The 16,175-nt window shown below is 38.2% G+C and overlaps 1 protein-coding gene across 1 annotated transcript in view; it reads left to right on the top strand.

Moving 5' to 3' along the window:
- Positions 1 to 16,175, top strand: part of ABCC8 (ATP binding cassette subfamily C member 8) — a 73,214-nt gene that overhangs the window by 41,045 nt on the left and 15,994 nt on the right. Inside the window, 11 exon segments of the mRNA XM_056493554.1 lie at positions 989 to 1,024; positions 4,357 to 4,455; positions 5,255 to 5,339; positions 6,013 to 6,093; positions 8,272 to 8,409; positions 10,939 to 11,064; positions 11,759 to 11,858; positions 12,401 to 12,648; positions 13,201 to 13,361; positions 14,512 to 14,581; positions 15,231 to 15,388. Of these exon segments, the coding sequence (XP_056349529.1) occupies positions 989 to 1,024; positions 4,357 to 4,455; positions 5,255 to 5,339; positions 6,013 to 6,093; positions 8,272 to 8,409; positions 10,939 to 11,064; positions 11,759 to 11,858; positions 12,401 to 12,648; positions 13,201 to 13,361; positions 14,512 to 14,581; positions 15,231 to 15,388 (1,302 nt within the window).

Here is a 16,175-nt window from a genome sequence, read left to right as displayed (position 1 = left end):
AAATCAACTGAGACTGACTTTGGGGCACAAACCTCCAGAATGGTAAAAGTGATGATCCTGTTCCTGCTGGACTCAGTGAGAACTTTGTTACTGAAATCAGCAGTGTCATATGGCCTCCCTTTCCTTGACTTAGGCTAAATTATGTGGCTTTTACTGACCAGATTTTTTTTCTTTTTTTCCCAGTTCTGTGATTTTCCAACAATTCCCCTGCCTTTTCTTTAGATGTGCCAGCTTCTTCACTCCCATTTACTTTATTTCTCAGACTTGTTGCCTGCTTGTCAGACTGAGTCCTGCAAAACTGCTGCTCCCATCTGTGTAGCATAAGAGGAATTTTCATGTAGCTCGTGTCTAAGCTTCTGGTAAAGGATACTTTGGAATCTTACAGTCCTTTCTGCATTCAGAGAGGCTGAATTTCCTGGGCCAAGATGAAGGGAAACCATTTGAACCCATTAAGATACAAGAGAAGTGTGATCAGAATTAGTTTCATGTTTGAAACTGTTATGGAAATGGATGGCAAAGGGTGAGATAACATGTACAGCAGTATGGCAAGAGTATTAAAAAATAGGAAAGGATATTAGACTGGAAGAAACAATTACCTACATTGTCATATGTTCTAGGAATCCTAGTTGGTTAAGTGCTGTAAGAACAGCTCTGGTGGTTTTGCTGCACTAACATCCTGTAGAACATCTTTGGTGTTCTCAGAAGAGTATTTTGGATCAAAGTCTTTTGAAGTCTTGAGCATTTACTCATAGTGCTGAAGGCTTTCTACAAAGTTGTTTAGGACTTCTCCAAACTGAAGCTTTAACTATACCTTTTTTTAGGTCAATATCACATAGGAGAGAACTTTAGCATAAAAAGAGCTTCTTTTTGCTATGCAGTCATTTTGCTGTTTTTTTAATTATAGCATAGTGATATTACTTTGTGGTGTCATTTGCATTGTCTGAAATAATTTAATTTTTTTAAAACTGCTTTTATTTGTTTTCTACAGCCCAGAGAAAGAATCTCCTGTTGACATGGAATTCAGGTACAACATTTTAAAAACTGATGGGAAGCTCCAGAGGTCCCTTCCAAGCTCAGCCATTCTGTGATGCTGTGAACATTGTTCAGCAGTCTCTGCACTTAATGAGTTTAATGTTCCCCCTTTGAAGACAAACAGGATGTCTGTGTATGCAGCTACTGCAAGATTTAAAATAAAAACAAGCAGGTGACCCTTGAAGTTGAATAATGGCAGAAAGATTTCTTCCTGATTGCTCAGGACTGGCAATACCAGAATGCTCCAATACTTTCAGGCTGAAAATACAAGAAGCATTTCTTTTTATTTTTGCATATGCAGTGATAATACAGAACAGTACACATTTCTGTCACATCTGGAGAGCATTTGAATTTGAGTTGACTGATAGTAGAAGTTAATGAATTGTGCAAAGTAATCAAGATAAAACTGTAGTCAGCAATCCCAAAACATACAAGGAAGGTCTTGCAATCTATTATTTCCTCTATCATCATAATCCTAACTCCATTGCATTTTAAGTGCATCTATTCTATTTTTTAAATTGCCAACAGCTCAGATTTCATAGGTTTATTAAGGCACTGAGATTGATGTATGAATATCCCTTAACTCGTGTTTGATCTTGAAGATCTACTGCTCCTCCTGGACTTAACAAAAAAAAAATGTGAAAGCAGACATAGATTAATAAGTTGAAACAAACAATCTTCGCAACAGAATGAAAGACAAAGGTTGAAGGGACCACAGGGGTCATCTGGTCCATCCTCCCTGCTCAAGCAGGGTCACCCAGAGCACATGGCACAGGATTGTGTCCAGATGGCTCTTGAGTATCTCCACTGAGGGAGATTCCACACCCTCTCTGGGCAATCTGCTCCAGTGCCCTGTCACCCACACTGTAAAGAAGTGAATGTTGTTCCTTTTGACAGTGTTGTTTGTGATTAATTAATCTGATTCATAATTAGTAAACAGGCTGATTCTGTATTGGACAAAGCTCACAGTCTCCAGGGAGCTCAGGGAAGGTGTTCCTTATTTATTGCAAGGCTGAATTTTTCTGTCTGCATCTCTGTGATAATTAAGAGGCTATGGTTAGTCTGTTGTGTTATCAAAGGTGGAAAAAATACACTCCATTGCTGCAAACACATTTGTGCAGTCTGGGGCCAGGAAGCAATCACTTCCACTCACAGAATAATCCCTCAAAAGCCTTTGTCTCCTAAACCATTGGTTTGCATTCAATCCTAAAACTGTGAAACCTTATTTATGTTCAAGGCAGTCTTTCAGAGCAAGTCTTGCACACTCCATTGCAGAATATTTTGTTCTCTGGATTTTCAGTCTCATATTTCAGTAGCAATTGTTTGATTGTCTCTTTACCATAAGCACCACTATGGACATGCAATAGATTTCATATATGTGAAGAAGAAGCTTGCAAGCACTTGCAGGCTTTTTGTTTATGTCAAAATATGATCAGTCCTGATATGCCATCCTAGTTTCAGTTTGCAATTAGGATTAATTTAGAGGATCTTACTAAATCCTTAGTCCATAATCAGTTTTGGACTTTAAATAATAAGTTTATAAAGTTTTTCAATAATAAGTTTAAGCTCATTGCCTGTTGCCAGGTTCCTTGCAGTAATAAATTCTCACTGATGTCCTAAAAACAGAATGTAATCCAAATGTGAGTGGTATTCCCAGGCATTGTGCTGGGAGTGCATTACACTGGCAGGGCCCATATTTTAACTCAAAGAGCACTTTCTGCAAAAGTTGTAAAAGCTTTTTCCTCAGAACCTTGCTGCTATTCTTCAAAAACTAAATTAGCAGCAACTTTTTGATCACATTGAGAATTAAGAGCTGCAAAGTCACAGTTTCAAGCAATGAAAAAGAGGGAAAGGGAATACATCTTCATCTTGAGATGCTCAGAGCAATTTTTTCTCAATTATTGGGATGAAAATTTTATACTAATTGAAAAAATGCCTCTCTTGAGGCAGACCTGAATGCTCTTGAATTAGATTTTGGGGCTGCAGGCTGGACTGCCTAGGGGATCTTTTCTGCCTTTTTTTTTTTTTTTCTTTTGTTTAGCTATTTCTGTTTCATTTTCCAGTAAAGAAAATACATAAGGCATAATTAAATTCTAGAGAACCATCATAAATTTCAACTTGGAAGCATGTTAGGAGAATAGTGGAATTGTGTGTTCTTTCAGGTCATCAACAAAAATTGGATCCTATCTTGGTTTTGAAACAAGCTTGGTAAAAGCCTGAAAAAAATGAGCAGGGCAAGTGGCCTTAACTTATAAAGAGAAATAAAATATACTTTGTCAAGTTATGATTTGAATTGCTTTCAGATCCAACTAGAAATAGGTTTCCATAAGAGCTGTCTAGCAGACAAAGGCCATGTTTGGATGAGAGGTCCTATCTTTTCATTGGATTAGCTGATAGTGCTAGGAAGAAAACAGATATGCTTTTAGGCATATGATCCCTCTTTTGGACCTTTTCTGTAAAAAAGTTGATATGCCAGTGAGTTTTCCAGCAGTATCAGTTGCTCTGATAAGAGATGTTGCCTTTCTCCCAGCTCTGCCTTACTGGGATCCTTAATGGACCACAGATAGCAAAAGCACAATTCTCTAGCAGGCAGATACTTTCCTTTTTAAATAGTAGGAGGAGTCATAATATTAATGTAATCATATAATTTCTATTAAATAATATATGCATAGTAAGATCCTGTTGACTGTACCTGGTAAATTGTCCCTTCTGACAATACATTATGAGGGCCATTTCACTGGGGGAAATTTAGCAAATATTTTTTTTTGTCTGTGTTCTCTTTTCTTGCCTTTTTAGGCATAGAAATTTCTTACTCATTTACTTTCTAACTCTAGCTCTCTTCTTAGAATGGGGAGAAAAAATGGCAGAGGGAATTGCCTTTGTGCATGTGTAGAGTTGTTTGGAACTTTTTTAAGCACTTTATCTCTCTAGAATGAAATGTGTTGCTTTACTAGAGATCTGCTACACATTTGATTTTTTTTATTAATCTATCCAAACAGAGCTAGGATTCAGTCTTTGGTAACTTTTCTCCTGCCATCCACTCTGCTCAAGAAGCAGATTTATTGAGCTAGACTCTCCAAACCCCATCTCACATAGGGGAGGGAACAAAGTGAAATTCATTTGGGTAAACAATTTCAGTATTCTGTTGGAAATTTATCATCTTATGTATTTCCTTGATGGAAAAGCTATTCATTGTCCAAAAGAAAGAAAGGAAAGCATTTTTGAAGACTAATTACTAGTTCCTTCATTTACAAGAAAATGGTTTCCAAAAGCAGCACTTGTACTGGTAAGCTGGGAACTCCTGTGTTTGTTTTTTTTCCCCAGGAAAAGAGGGGCAGTAGCTTATGCTTCCCAGAAGCCTTGGCTGCTCAATGCCACAGTGGAGGAGAATATCACATTTGAAAGTTCTTTTAACAAACAGAGGTAACAGGTTCCAGCACTGTTGTGTTTTACTCCCCTTTTCCATAAATATTGGGGCTGTGTGGGTCACACATGGGTCCCCATCTCCCTGTAGGAACAAACCCACTGCACCTGCCTGAATGTTTCACTCTCCCCCTTTGACCTTGTTTGTCCTGAGTGCCACAAGGGACAGGGTTTGTCTCACTTGAACTCAAGTGTACAAATGTTTCCATTTCCAAGGACCATGTTTGTTTAGCATGCAGTGTTCTCTCACCTGATTGACTAATTTCCCTCTCCTGGAAGGACATCACCTGTTTGGGGGTGGGAATATTGTTTGTAAAGAATTAGGGGGCTGCTTTTTTATTCAGTATAAATGTCCACCAGACATTGTAAAATATTTAGAAATCAATTGCTGGTATTCCATTCCCTCACCCTTAAAAAAAGTGGTTGATTATGTATTTGCATCCTACATTCATTTTTTTCTGTTATCCTTGTATAATGAAAAAAGAAACAAAGGCCCTGGGTGTGGAAAAACAGCTGCTAAAAAATAGCAATATACCTTGAAAGAAGTTGTTTGTTTTTCCTAGATTTAACTATTTAACATTTTACTTTGGGAAGCTGACCTAAGACCCTTTTTCTTAGCTGAAATATTACTTACTTGCATGTGATTGAAAGAGATCCCATTAGCACAATTAGTGGCTAACAAATATCTTTTCCACTGTGTGATTTCTTCCAGCTGGTTAATTCTTGTTCCTCTGCAGGTAGGAAATGTGCTTCTCCAGCAGTATCTGTGTGGATTTTGTTGCCTTTTTTGTTTCCACAGGTACAAAGCAGTAATTGATGCTTGTTCCCTCCAGCCTGATATTGACATTCTGCCTCACGGGGACCAAACCCAGATTGGAGAGAGGGTCAGTAAACAGCCACAGGCTTCTATTTTTGGTTTAAATATATAGAAGGGGGTTTATTATTTTGTTGGTTCTTAAAATCTTACAGGTTATTTGGCAACAAAGGTAATCTTTTAGTTAAGTGTATGTTTGGGTCATTAGCCTGAAAGCTCATTGCTCAGTGAACATGGAAACACTGTCATTTACGTGAGGTGCAATGATTTAAATATGCTGCTATCAGAATGTTTGACTGTTCTGCAGCTGCTATTGCAGATATCCTGACTTAACAGGATATTTTTTGGCTTCTTTAGAAGTAACAGAAAAATAAATAAATAATAGTAATACATAGATTTTTTTTTTTTTGTTAAGAGCACTTTCATTTATAGAAAGGCAGGTGTTTAATCATTTGCTTTATCACATCAGGGAAGATTAGGGTGTGATGAGAAAAGAAACAGAAGTCACAGATTTGTAAACAATTTACTCTAGCATATACTGGCACCAGCACAAACAAAAGAACCCCAAAAATGCCCCCTAAGACACCACAAGGACACATTACAGACCCACACTTTGTAAAAATTTCTCATGTTTCTCTGTGCAGAATAACCCCCTATATATAATCCAGTCAGAAGAAGGAATATGAATATTCACTTGATGTTTTCTTTTACAGTCTGATTGTTTCTCTCCTGCTTATCTCCAGGGCATTAATCTGTCTGGAGGGCAGCGCCAGCGTATCAGCGTGGCACGAGCACTTTACCAGCAGACAAATGTTGTGTTCCTGGTGAGTTGCTGTCCTCCAGTTTCTGATCCATGCAGAAGCACAGGCTACTCCTTTATTTAGAGTATTTCATGTGTCCTGTTCCTGCTTCATGCAGAAGCACAAGCTGCTCCTTCATTTAGAGTATTTCATGTGTCCTCCTGTTTCTGATCCATGCAGAAGCACAAGCTGCTCCTTCCTTTAGAGTATTTCATGTGTCCTGTTCCTGCTCCATGCAGAAGCACAAGCTTCTCCTTCATTTAGAGCATTTCATGGGTCACACACTGAATATGGTTTCACTGAGCCAAGCCAAATGTGCACTGTGTATTTTATATCTCTTTTCAGCCAGCCTGCAGGTAGGAAGCATTTTGTAAATGCTGCAGACAGACAGATATGTGTTGCACATTGAAATGCTGATGCTTGTCCTCTCAGTATGTTGAAAATTGTATTTGACCCTTACTTTTATCTTTGGGTCTTAGAAATGTAAAAGCTTCAAATGTATTCATTAAATTCCTAAGCTGTCTCAGGCTAAAATTAATGTTGTCTCATGTCTGGGTGTTTCCTTTCTAAAACAAACTGAGCTACTTTTGCACCCTGAACTGCCTATTGTATATCCTGTCCCAGCTTCAGCTATGGAAGGAGAGTGACAGCAGGTTCTAACAGCTTCACAGGTGGGGAAACAGATGCACCTACACACTCAATTGTAGTGAGCTTGCTGGCTTTCCAATTTAGGACTTCCTTCTTTAGCTCAGTTTTCTGGAAGGTTTGAATCCAGCTGTTATGACAGTGAGACGTAAATCTCACTGGATTAGAAAAGCTGTGCACATTAGATGTCATCCCTAAAGTTAAAAAAGGCTATTTAGATCTTTCCCTGTCTGGGAATTGGGCTGATCAATCTGTGCTTGCTTCTTGTGTTGGGAATTTCCAGGCTAAAAGCAGAGTGCAGGAGTTGGGTCAGGAGCTGAAAACCAGCAGATCCACTATTGGTCTGTAACTTGGTTTTGCCCTTTTTGTCCTCCTGTGAAGAACACTCAATAACCTCCTAATAGCAGCAGGCTCTCTTATGATTTGACAATGAAAAAGCACTTACAAATAAACTTTATTTTCAGTATTAATATTTAGAAAACAATCAGGAATCCTATATGTTAGTATTAGCAAACACTCGGTTCTTTTAAGGCTGGTTTTGTAAAGAAATACTTATGAAACTCCAGTCTCACAAGTACAAATATCATATGGCTGATGTTTAGGTCTGTGCCAGGTCAGAAGAGTGCAACAGCACAGCTCAGTGAGCACAGTGCACACACAGTTGCACACACACACACATTTGAGAGAAATTTCTGGGTCATGAAGTTACTTTCTAGGTGCTTTATGTTGTGATGCTCTGGTTTATTAGAATCTAAGTGGTCATATTTATCTTACTGCTAGTTTCAGATATTTTTGATTATTAATGGAGCCTGGGTTTAGTGTAATATTACAGTATGAAATAGTAACACTAAGTAAATCCTACAGCCAGTATCACTATTGCAAGCAGAAATATCAAATCACAAGGTTTGTGATTCCTTATAAATAGGATTGGGTAAACGAGTTTCCCAAAAGATGGTAGAGATTAATTTATGCCTAAATGAATTACATATAATTGATTGATTTAATAAGATAATGTAGGTCTCAAATCAAACATCTGAGCCGAGTCAGCAAAATTATCAGTATTACTTCTTTTGTGATTTATTGTGTGATTCTTTGTTAATAGAGTATTGATTTATGAATTTAAAAAACAAAAAAACAAAACAAAACACTAAAGGCAGTGATGTTCAAGGGAAACAGAATTATGCTCATTGTCCCCATCCATGGAGCAGTAATGCAATATCTGCCACAGACCCACACTGGGATGTTGTCTGGAGCCTGGCAGGAGCTGTGTTCTCCAGCTGTGCGGGCCATGAACACACCTGGGAGAGGAGCAGGTCCCAGAAAACCCCACAGAATTGTAGAATTGACACAGCTGGTGTTAGTGCTCTCTGCAAAAACACGGTTCAAGGTCTGGTGTTCTGTAAACGAAGGAAACCATTTCTCAGCACAGTTTTGATCTGATGGCCTCTTCCGTGTGTCTGTGTCAATCTCCCTGGGTTTCCTGCTATTAAAACCTGCCAGTTCCCTTGGATCCCCTAAATTCTGGCTCCAAAAGCTGACCCCTTATCCTCATGACAGGATGATCCTTTTTCTGCCCTGGATATCCACCTGAGTGACCATCTCATGCAAGAAGGGATCCTGAAGATGCTGCGGGAGGACAAGAGGACCATTGTGCTGGTGACCCACAAGCTGCAGTACTTGCCCCACGCTGACTGGGTAAGGAACCTCTTCCCAATTTTCTGAGCCAACCACATGGCAGGAACATGTCTTGCTGAAGTGCTTTCACTTCATCTCTCCACCAAGTAATACTTCAGTGAGAAGATATTCTGAAAATCCAACAGTTAGGGGAGCCATAATTTTGAGGTTCCCATCATAGAACACTTAAATAGGTTGGATTTTCATAGGGCTGCTATTTAATACTCTTATGAAAGCAGGTTACATTTAAAATGCATTGAGTATCCCAAAACATTAGTTATATTGGAAAATTTTGGCTTATTTTTTAATCTCATAACAGTGAAATGTTTGAGTAACACCTTTGCCTCTGCTGGGATGTTACTAGGAATTTAGGCTATCACAGGAAAAGGTACATTTCTGCAAGGTGGATATTGAGAAGTATGAAAACATAAGGAAAAAAAACCCAGTATTTCCTTGTGGTTAGTGCTACTATATAATGTGTTAGGAACATCTTTGCCCTTTGTGTGTGGGCAAGATTTTAAGAAATGTGTAGTATTTGATTGTTCTGTTAGGTTTCTTTTTCATATCTTCTACTTTAAAGGAAAAAAAAATGAGATATGGATTTCGATACCATATTGTAATTGGAATTGTCAAAGATGGAGAGGGAATTTTTGGAGGTTTGGGTTCTTTTTTTTTTTTTTTTTTTTAATTAATTGGTTCCCATTGGCCTTGCACTTATTCCTGCAGTTTTCCAGCCTCCCAGGTCTCCTTGCCCATGGTGATGGATGACTGCAGTTATCCCTCTTAGCAGGACTTCTCTCTTTCACATCTTGCACAGGCTAGAGCAGCAGTTTCCTGGTCTCAAGAAATAATCACATTGCAGCTGCTTCCTGAGCTTCATATTGGCTTGGTGTAAATTTGCAGATAGAACATTCATCTTGTTCTGATGGGGTTTTTGGTGGGCAGCATTTCTTATTTATCATCTCTGCTGTGACCTTGTCCCTCAGCTGTTTAACTTTAGAGGTTGTTATCACTGTTCTCAACACAGTCCTGGTTTTCCAATTAGTGTCTCTTGGGATACAGGAATTTTCTGCCTTCTTCCCCTCCCTATGAGGGCCATTTAACTTCTTTATTTATTGTTACATATCTGCAATTTTTACAAAGTATATACAGTTATGGCCTTTCATCAGTGTAATTGTTTTAATTTTGTTTGTGAATGTCAGACTCATTTCTAGATATTGGTGTTATGTTACAGGAGATGATGTATAAAAATAGCTTTATTTTTATTATCTTCTAGATGTGTATTTTTTATGAAATGTACTGTTTCAGACAGTATATTTCACAGGAAGGATTTGTATGAACTTTATAATAAAAAATATTTATTACAAAATAGTTCATGTTTTTTCCCAAGTGTAGGTTTCATTAATCCTTAGCAATTCTTACCCAATGGAGTGAAGAGGGAATATTTATTTTATTAAGAATTTTTTCATACAAATATAGTTTGAAGTATATGTCATGGTCCCCCTAAATCTTTTCAACAAAACCCTCAGAAGAATTCAAGGTCCAGCCCCGTTGCAGGTTTCCTGAATAAATTGATCACAAAAGTTCTTTCTTTTTTTATTTTTACCTTCTCTCTGGTGTAAATTCTTAGAAATAAGCAAAATAGTTTATTTCCCCACTCCCTGCCTGTGGAAATTTCTGAGTTTCCAGGGAGAGAGAAAAATAAACATTGCATTAACTCTTTTATAATGATGGAGGTTTGCAATCTGCATGCTTCATTTTCCAGTTGTCCCTGTTAGAACCAGAGTGGCTTCCTCCAGACTTTTGAGGTTTTTTTCATATATGCAAATATGATTTATTAATGAATGAAGAATAATGTTAATATGCTGGGTGAACTTTGCCTGTCAACAACTAAATATATTTAAGGTTTCACATTGATTTTTATCCAGCCAGTGCTTTCACATTTCACATCCAGAGCATACATTGTGTGTATAACATAGTTACACTGACACAAACCTGGAAACTGCTCCCTGCAGACTTTGTCTTGCATGTATATTTTTCTTTTCCAAACTGTGTCCACTATTTATGCTTTCAAAGTTTTAGGGATTCAAATTCCCTAGCTTTTCCTTATCAGTCCATGGTATCAGAGAAGGAGACAGCATGCTCACATCTAATTGCCTGATTGAGGGCAAAACCTCCTGCACTCAATGTCTTGCTAAAAGCTTTTTCCTTTTAGGAGGTAAGAGAACTCTAAAATCTTATCTTGCTAATGTCTTGTATTTAGGAAGAGTAGTGTGCCCCCCTGTCTGCCAACAGGGATCCCATTCCTCTTTCCTAAAAGCAGCCTTTTCTGAAAACATGGAGTGCAGGGAGTTTCTGGGTTTTCAGCATCTTGAATGAAGGGATGGAGACAAGACATAATGTCACTGTCTCTCCAGAAGATAGGTTTGTTTGTGAAAATATTATTTATTTAAGGAAAGAGAATATCCTGTCAAAGCACAGCAACATAGCTATAAAATAAATAGACATACCCAGCTATTTATCTCACCACTTGTGTTTCTGACTTTTTAGATAATTGCCATGAAAGATGGTAACATCCAGAGAGAAGGAACACTCAAGGACATTCAGAAATCAGAGACTGAGCTCTTTGAACACTGGAAGACATTAATGAATCGACAAGACCAAGAGCTGGAGAAGGTTTTTGATGGGAAGGGCAATCAATATATGCAAGAAAATGTCATCTTTTTTTTTCCCCTTAGTTTGAAAGGTTTAACAAGAATTGGCATGCTGTGTGTGATGTCTAACTTAATATGAATGTAGTACCAGTGTTACCATTATTATTTATCTCCTAAGATAAATTCCTTCATCTGGACATCTCATATTTCCTTGATACTGTTCTAATCCATTCTTGATAGGAAGCCCTATCAAAATATTGTCACCTAAGGAATATAAATACAGCCATTTTAGGAAAAGGTTTGCTAATATTGATGACTGGTTTTATAGATATGCCTGAATTTACTCATTGCCTTGGGTGGAAGCTTTTCAGATATGCCTCTAACAAGTTCCTTAAATGATGAAGATGTTTTGTCTTTCCTACTTATAACACATGAAGAATGAGATATTAACTTTAGTTCTTATTAATTTCACCATAACTGTCCAAGTTAAGATTCCAGGAGGGCTGGGATTGGCAACCTGAAATTAATGTTAGCTATCTAATTTATGTCCTTTGGTTTTACACAGAGATAGCAAATCAATCACTTATGGCTGCCTGCTGTGAGATTCTCACTTCTGCTTTTCACTGAGAGGGAACAATTTCATCACAAGTAGCATTTTTTTTTTATTATTATTATTAATTCTCTGTTTGAAAACACATGGACTGTCCCTTTTTCAGGAAACAACAATTGAGGAAAACCCTGTTTTGGAAAGAACAAATCTCCGGAGGACGATGTATTCCCGGGAAGCATTGCTGAAAGATGATGAGGAGGATGAAGGTAAAGGGTACCCTTTGAGCCCACTTCCAGTACATGACTGTTTCACAGTCAAATTATATTAGAATGAATGAACACCCTTCAAACTGGAAAGAGAACAAAACATTTTTCTTGTGGGTCATGATTTAGAAGAGTGCTGTTTCCATTGCTTTGAGCTTTGGACTAGAGTGATTGCAAGCATTCACAAGTCATTCCTTCCTTCAGACTTCTGAGGCTTTTTCTTATATGCAAATATGATTTAATAATGAAGGAAGAATAATAATAAACAACATGCTGGGAACCAGATTGCAATTGAAACTTATCCAGCAATTTCACATTGTAAAAACATGATTGAAGAAGTTGATCACCGAGTGCTGAGGGTTTTTGCATCCTTTTAGTCTGCATTACTATGAAGTGTAGCAGGTTAACACATGCAAGCCTGAGCAGGTGATTTGACCTTAAAGCCACCCTTTATCCTGGATGGTAAGCCCTGGTTTGTGACTACCACTTGCCAGTCCCTTTGATATGGATGTCAGCGTGGCTGTCCTTTCTCTTGCACCTTGCAGAAGAAGTTACAGAGAGTGATGATGAAGACAACCTGTCTTCAGTGCTGCATCAGAGAGCCAAGATGCCCTGGAGAGCCTGTGGCAAGTACCTGAGTGCAGCAGGGATCCTGCTGCTGCCCCTGCTGCTCCTGTCCCAGCTGCTGAAGCACACGGTGATGGTGGCCATCGACTACTGCCTGGCACTCTGGACCGAGCACGTCATTTCTGTCAAGATAGAGCCCGAGACAAAAAACTGCTCCCAGTGCGTGGTAGGCACTGCCTTGTTCACCTTCCTCTTGTGGTTTATCTGGGGGTGTTCTCCCACTGTCAACCTCTGCTCCAAGATTTGTATGCAAGGTGCTGTTTTTCTATAAAAGAGCCACTCCAGAGTATTTTGAAGCTCAAATACATTTTTTCCATACACAGCACAGTAAAATGAAGTTAGGTGTGGTGTGTTATTCTTCTTTTGCTAGATTTATTGTATTTTAGTCATCAAGCTGACATGCCTAAACCTATTTTTCTAAAGGAATTTTGATGTCAGAGTTCTTTTTTGTTTTCTCTGCATTGCTGCATTCTCACAGCAACCTGAGCTTTTGATGGTGTTCTGTGACTTGAAATTTCTGATTTATCACTTATATTCATGCAAACACTTTCCTCTCCAAAAGTTGATAAATTATGATTTAAGATGGGTGAAAATCACAGTTTAATTTAGGGAGCAACAAGGATATACTCTCACATTTTTTCACTCTTGTGCTTATGTGTTTGGAATAATTTTTAAACATAATTTAATGTGAATAATTGTGTTGTTCTTTGTTTCTTAGGAATTTGACCATTCTCAATATTCCAAAGTTTTCAGCATTCTTTGCTGCCTTGGCATTGTATTATGTCTTGTCACATCAATAGCAGTGGAGTGGACTGGCTTGAAAGTCACCAAAAAGCTACACTCTTCTTTACTAAACAAAATTATTTTGGCTCCAATGAGGTATTTCTTTGATTGTAATAGAAATTTTATTATGGTCATTTTGTCTTCTTTACTTCAAGAGAGTCTCCTAAGTACAGTTTTTACTAAGAAATGATTGTGCATTGCATGTTTTTTAAGATCTCAGTCAAAAATCACAAGGTGTCAAGTTTCTGAGTAGTTTTTGAAAATGGCACCCAGGCTGCTTGAGTTCCTAGACACAAGTCAAATGCCTCTCCTGCCCAACTGTGGCTTCAGAGATTTACTTCCTCGCATGTTTAATTTCTCTGTGCAGTTTTTAATTAGGGAGAAAACTCAATTATTGATCAATATGTGGTACAGATAATTCATAGCATGCTTCATCATCTTAATCACTGGAAATATTTACTGTCAGGCAGTAATTGTGCAAGTCTGGGAAAGATAATGAGCTTAGACAAGTGTCATTACAGGCATCATTAGAGTACACTGGGATGTACTTTGTTCCAGCAAAAGCCTTGGTTGTCCTCCATTAGTTTGGGGTTTTTTCCCATGTATGAAATAAAAGGTGTATCTTGATTCAAACCTGCAGCTCCAGGAAAAAAACCTTCTTATTTTTAAGCTAACTATATTTGACCCAGAAATCATGGACAAACCACATACATGGAAAAACCTCAGACTTTATTTTAGATATTTTTTTCCAGGATAAAATTAGATTTCAGGTTCCACATGTGTAATGGAACAGTTAATAGTTGCAGAACAATAATGTAGTGTGCATTTTATATATCTAAATGTCTTTTAATGTATTATTCCAACAGTAGTTGTTCTTGTTACAATTTTCTGTTCCCAGAAAGATGCAAGACTTTGCAATTTAGCTTCTTTTGAATTTTTCATGAATTGAAGTGGCCTCAAATTAAAATCTGGAAGGATTTTTTTTAAGTGTAATCATGTGATGTCCATGGCTTAGGCAGTAGAGGGCATGCTTGCAGTTGTAGGGCTCTAAGTGGTTGTAAATTCAAGACATTTCCATTTAACTGGAAAGCCATAGGTACTGGGAAAAGTGAGAAATTTTATTATGGCTGTCAATTTATTTGCTTGTTTCTGTGATATAGTACCTAGCTTGGGTAAGACAAAACAATAACATGAATCAGTTCTAATATCAGCACTGTAAACTTTGCCATTCCTTGAACCATTTTAGGTTTTTTGAAACAACACCTCTGGGAAGTATATTGAACAGATTTTCAGCTGACTGCAATACCATTGACCAGGTAATGATTAAATATTTTCAAGCTCTCAAGTTATCCTATCTTAATCTAAAAAAGTGGGGTTTCATTTATTACAGACTTATCTAGATGAAGCTTACAGATGAACTATAATTTTAACTTTTTCAGTTTGCATCATTATTTTCTCAGTTCTGAATAAGTTTATTTTACATGCACATTGAAAAAACTTTTATTTTGCTCATATGTCATGTATAGAAAAAGGAAACAAAATAAGATCAGTAGTGATATCCCCAAATAAGAGTATCTACTTTTTAGGAGGGTTAACGCATTCATTTGAGGAAATGAAATGAGAAAAAAGCAAGTGCTCTTGCCCAGAATAGAGATGACTGAAATTCAAATTACCATTACTTACCCCAGACTGCACTGCCAGTTCACAGGATTTATCCAGATGCTAAAATCATCCACTGCATCACATCTGTAATCCTCTGACATGAGGATTGTACTCCACAATGCAGATGTGAAGCAGCTCCACAGAAATCCCTTCAGATATCCCCAAAACCCAGTGGTAAATTCAAGAGCAGACCTGTATGTTTAAAATACACAAGGAATAAAATTTTTGAGAAAGGAAAATGAAGTGATGTTTTAAACTTGGCATGTTAGGGAGGATTGTGTGTTTTTTTTCTTCTCTGTGCAGCACATCCCAGCTACCCTGGAGTGCTTGAGCCGTTCCACCTTGCTGTGTGTGTCTGCCCTTGCTGTGATCTCCTATGTCACACCCATGTTCCTCATTGCCCTGGTTCCCCTGGCAATCATGTGCTACTTCATCCAGAAGTATTTCCGAGTCGCATCCCGGTAAGAAAGAGCCCAGGCCATCACTGTTCTGGCGATGGAAATATTCCCTGCACTGCAGAATTGCAGAGCAGGGAGCTTTGTGTTGAAATTTGGTCCTGTCAAGGCTGTGGCACTGCCTGCAAGTGGGACAAATCCTCTGCAGTGGAAATGTGTCATTTCATAAGTGCCTTCGTTGACAGCTCTTCAAGCAGAACTTCTGGCAGGCATGATCAGGGTTTTTGTGCATGATCAAAGGTTTTTGGAGTTCACAGAAAAAACCCAGCTGGGTTCTGTCCTCCCCCAAGGGCTGTGTGCTGAGTGCATCCAAGAAAACATGATGACAGGACAGGGAAACTGCAGTCTGCCTGTCCAGGTGAAAGTGGAAATATGTTAAGGAGAGGCTGCAGAATGCAGTGTAACCATGGTGGTATTGCCAGCCATTAAGGATCCAATGTGCATGAGCCTCCTCTCCTGTTCTGGGTGCCTTCTAGTTTTTAAAATATGAAATTTTTAATTGTGTCTGAGACCTTACTCCTTCTAAGATGATAGTTTCCCTCTTGTGAAATGTTTGCAGCAATGCAGAAATATCCCCTCATATATGCACAGATTGAGAGGGAGTCTGCAACCAATTGACTTCCTGCTGGAAGAAATTGAGGCTAAATAGATTTCACTCTACATGTGCTTTTACTGATATGAGGACTAAACATGACACTGAGAAATGCAACCTAATAATGAGTGCAGACTCATTTACTGAGTGTATGAGATACTGTTGGCTCAGTGAGAAGTTGTGCTGTTATCTGGGTGTGCA

The sequence above is a fragment of the Oenanthe melanoleuca genome, chromosome 5, assembly GCF_029582105.1.
Source record: "Oenanthe melanoleuca isolate GR-GAL-2019-014 chromosome 5, OMel1.0, whole genome shotgun sequence".
Lineage (NCBI taxonomy): Eukaryota > Metazoa > Chordata > Aves > Passeriformes > Muscicapidae > Oenanthe > Oenanthe melanoleuca.
The sequence above is the reverse complement of the archived record's forward strand: the minus strand, read 5'-3'. Positions and strand labels throughout refer to the sequence as shown.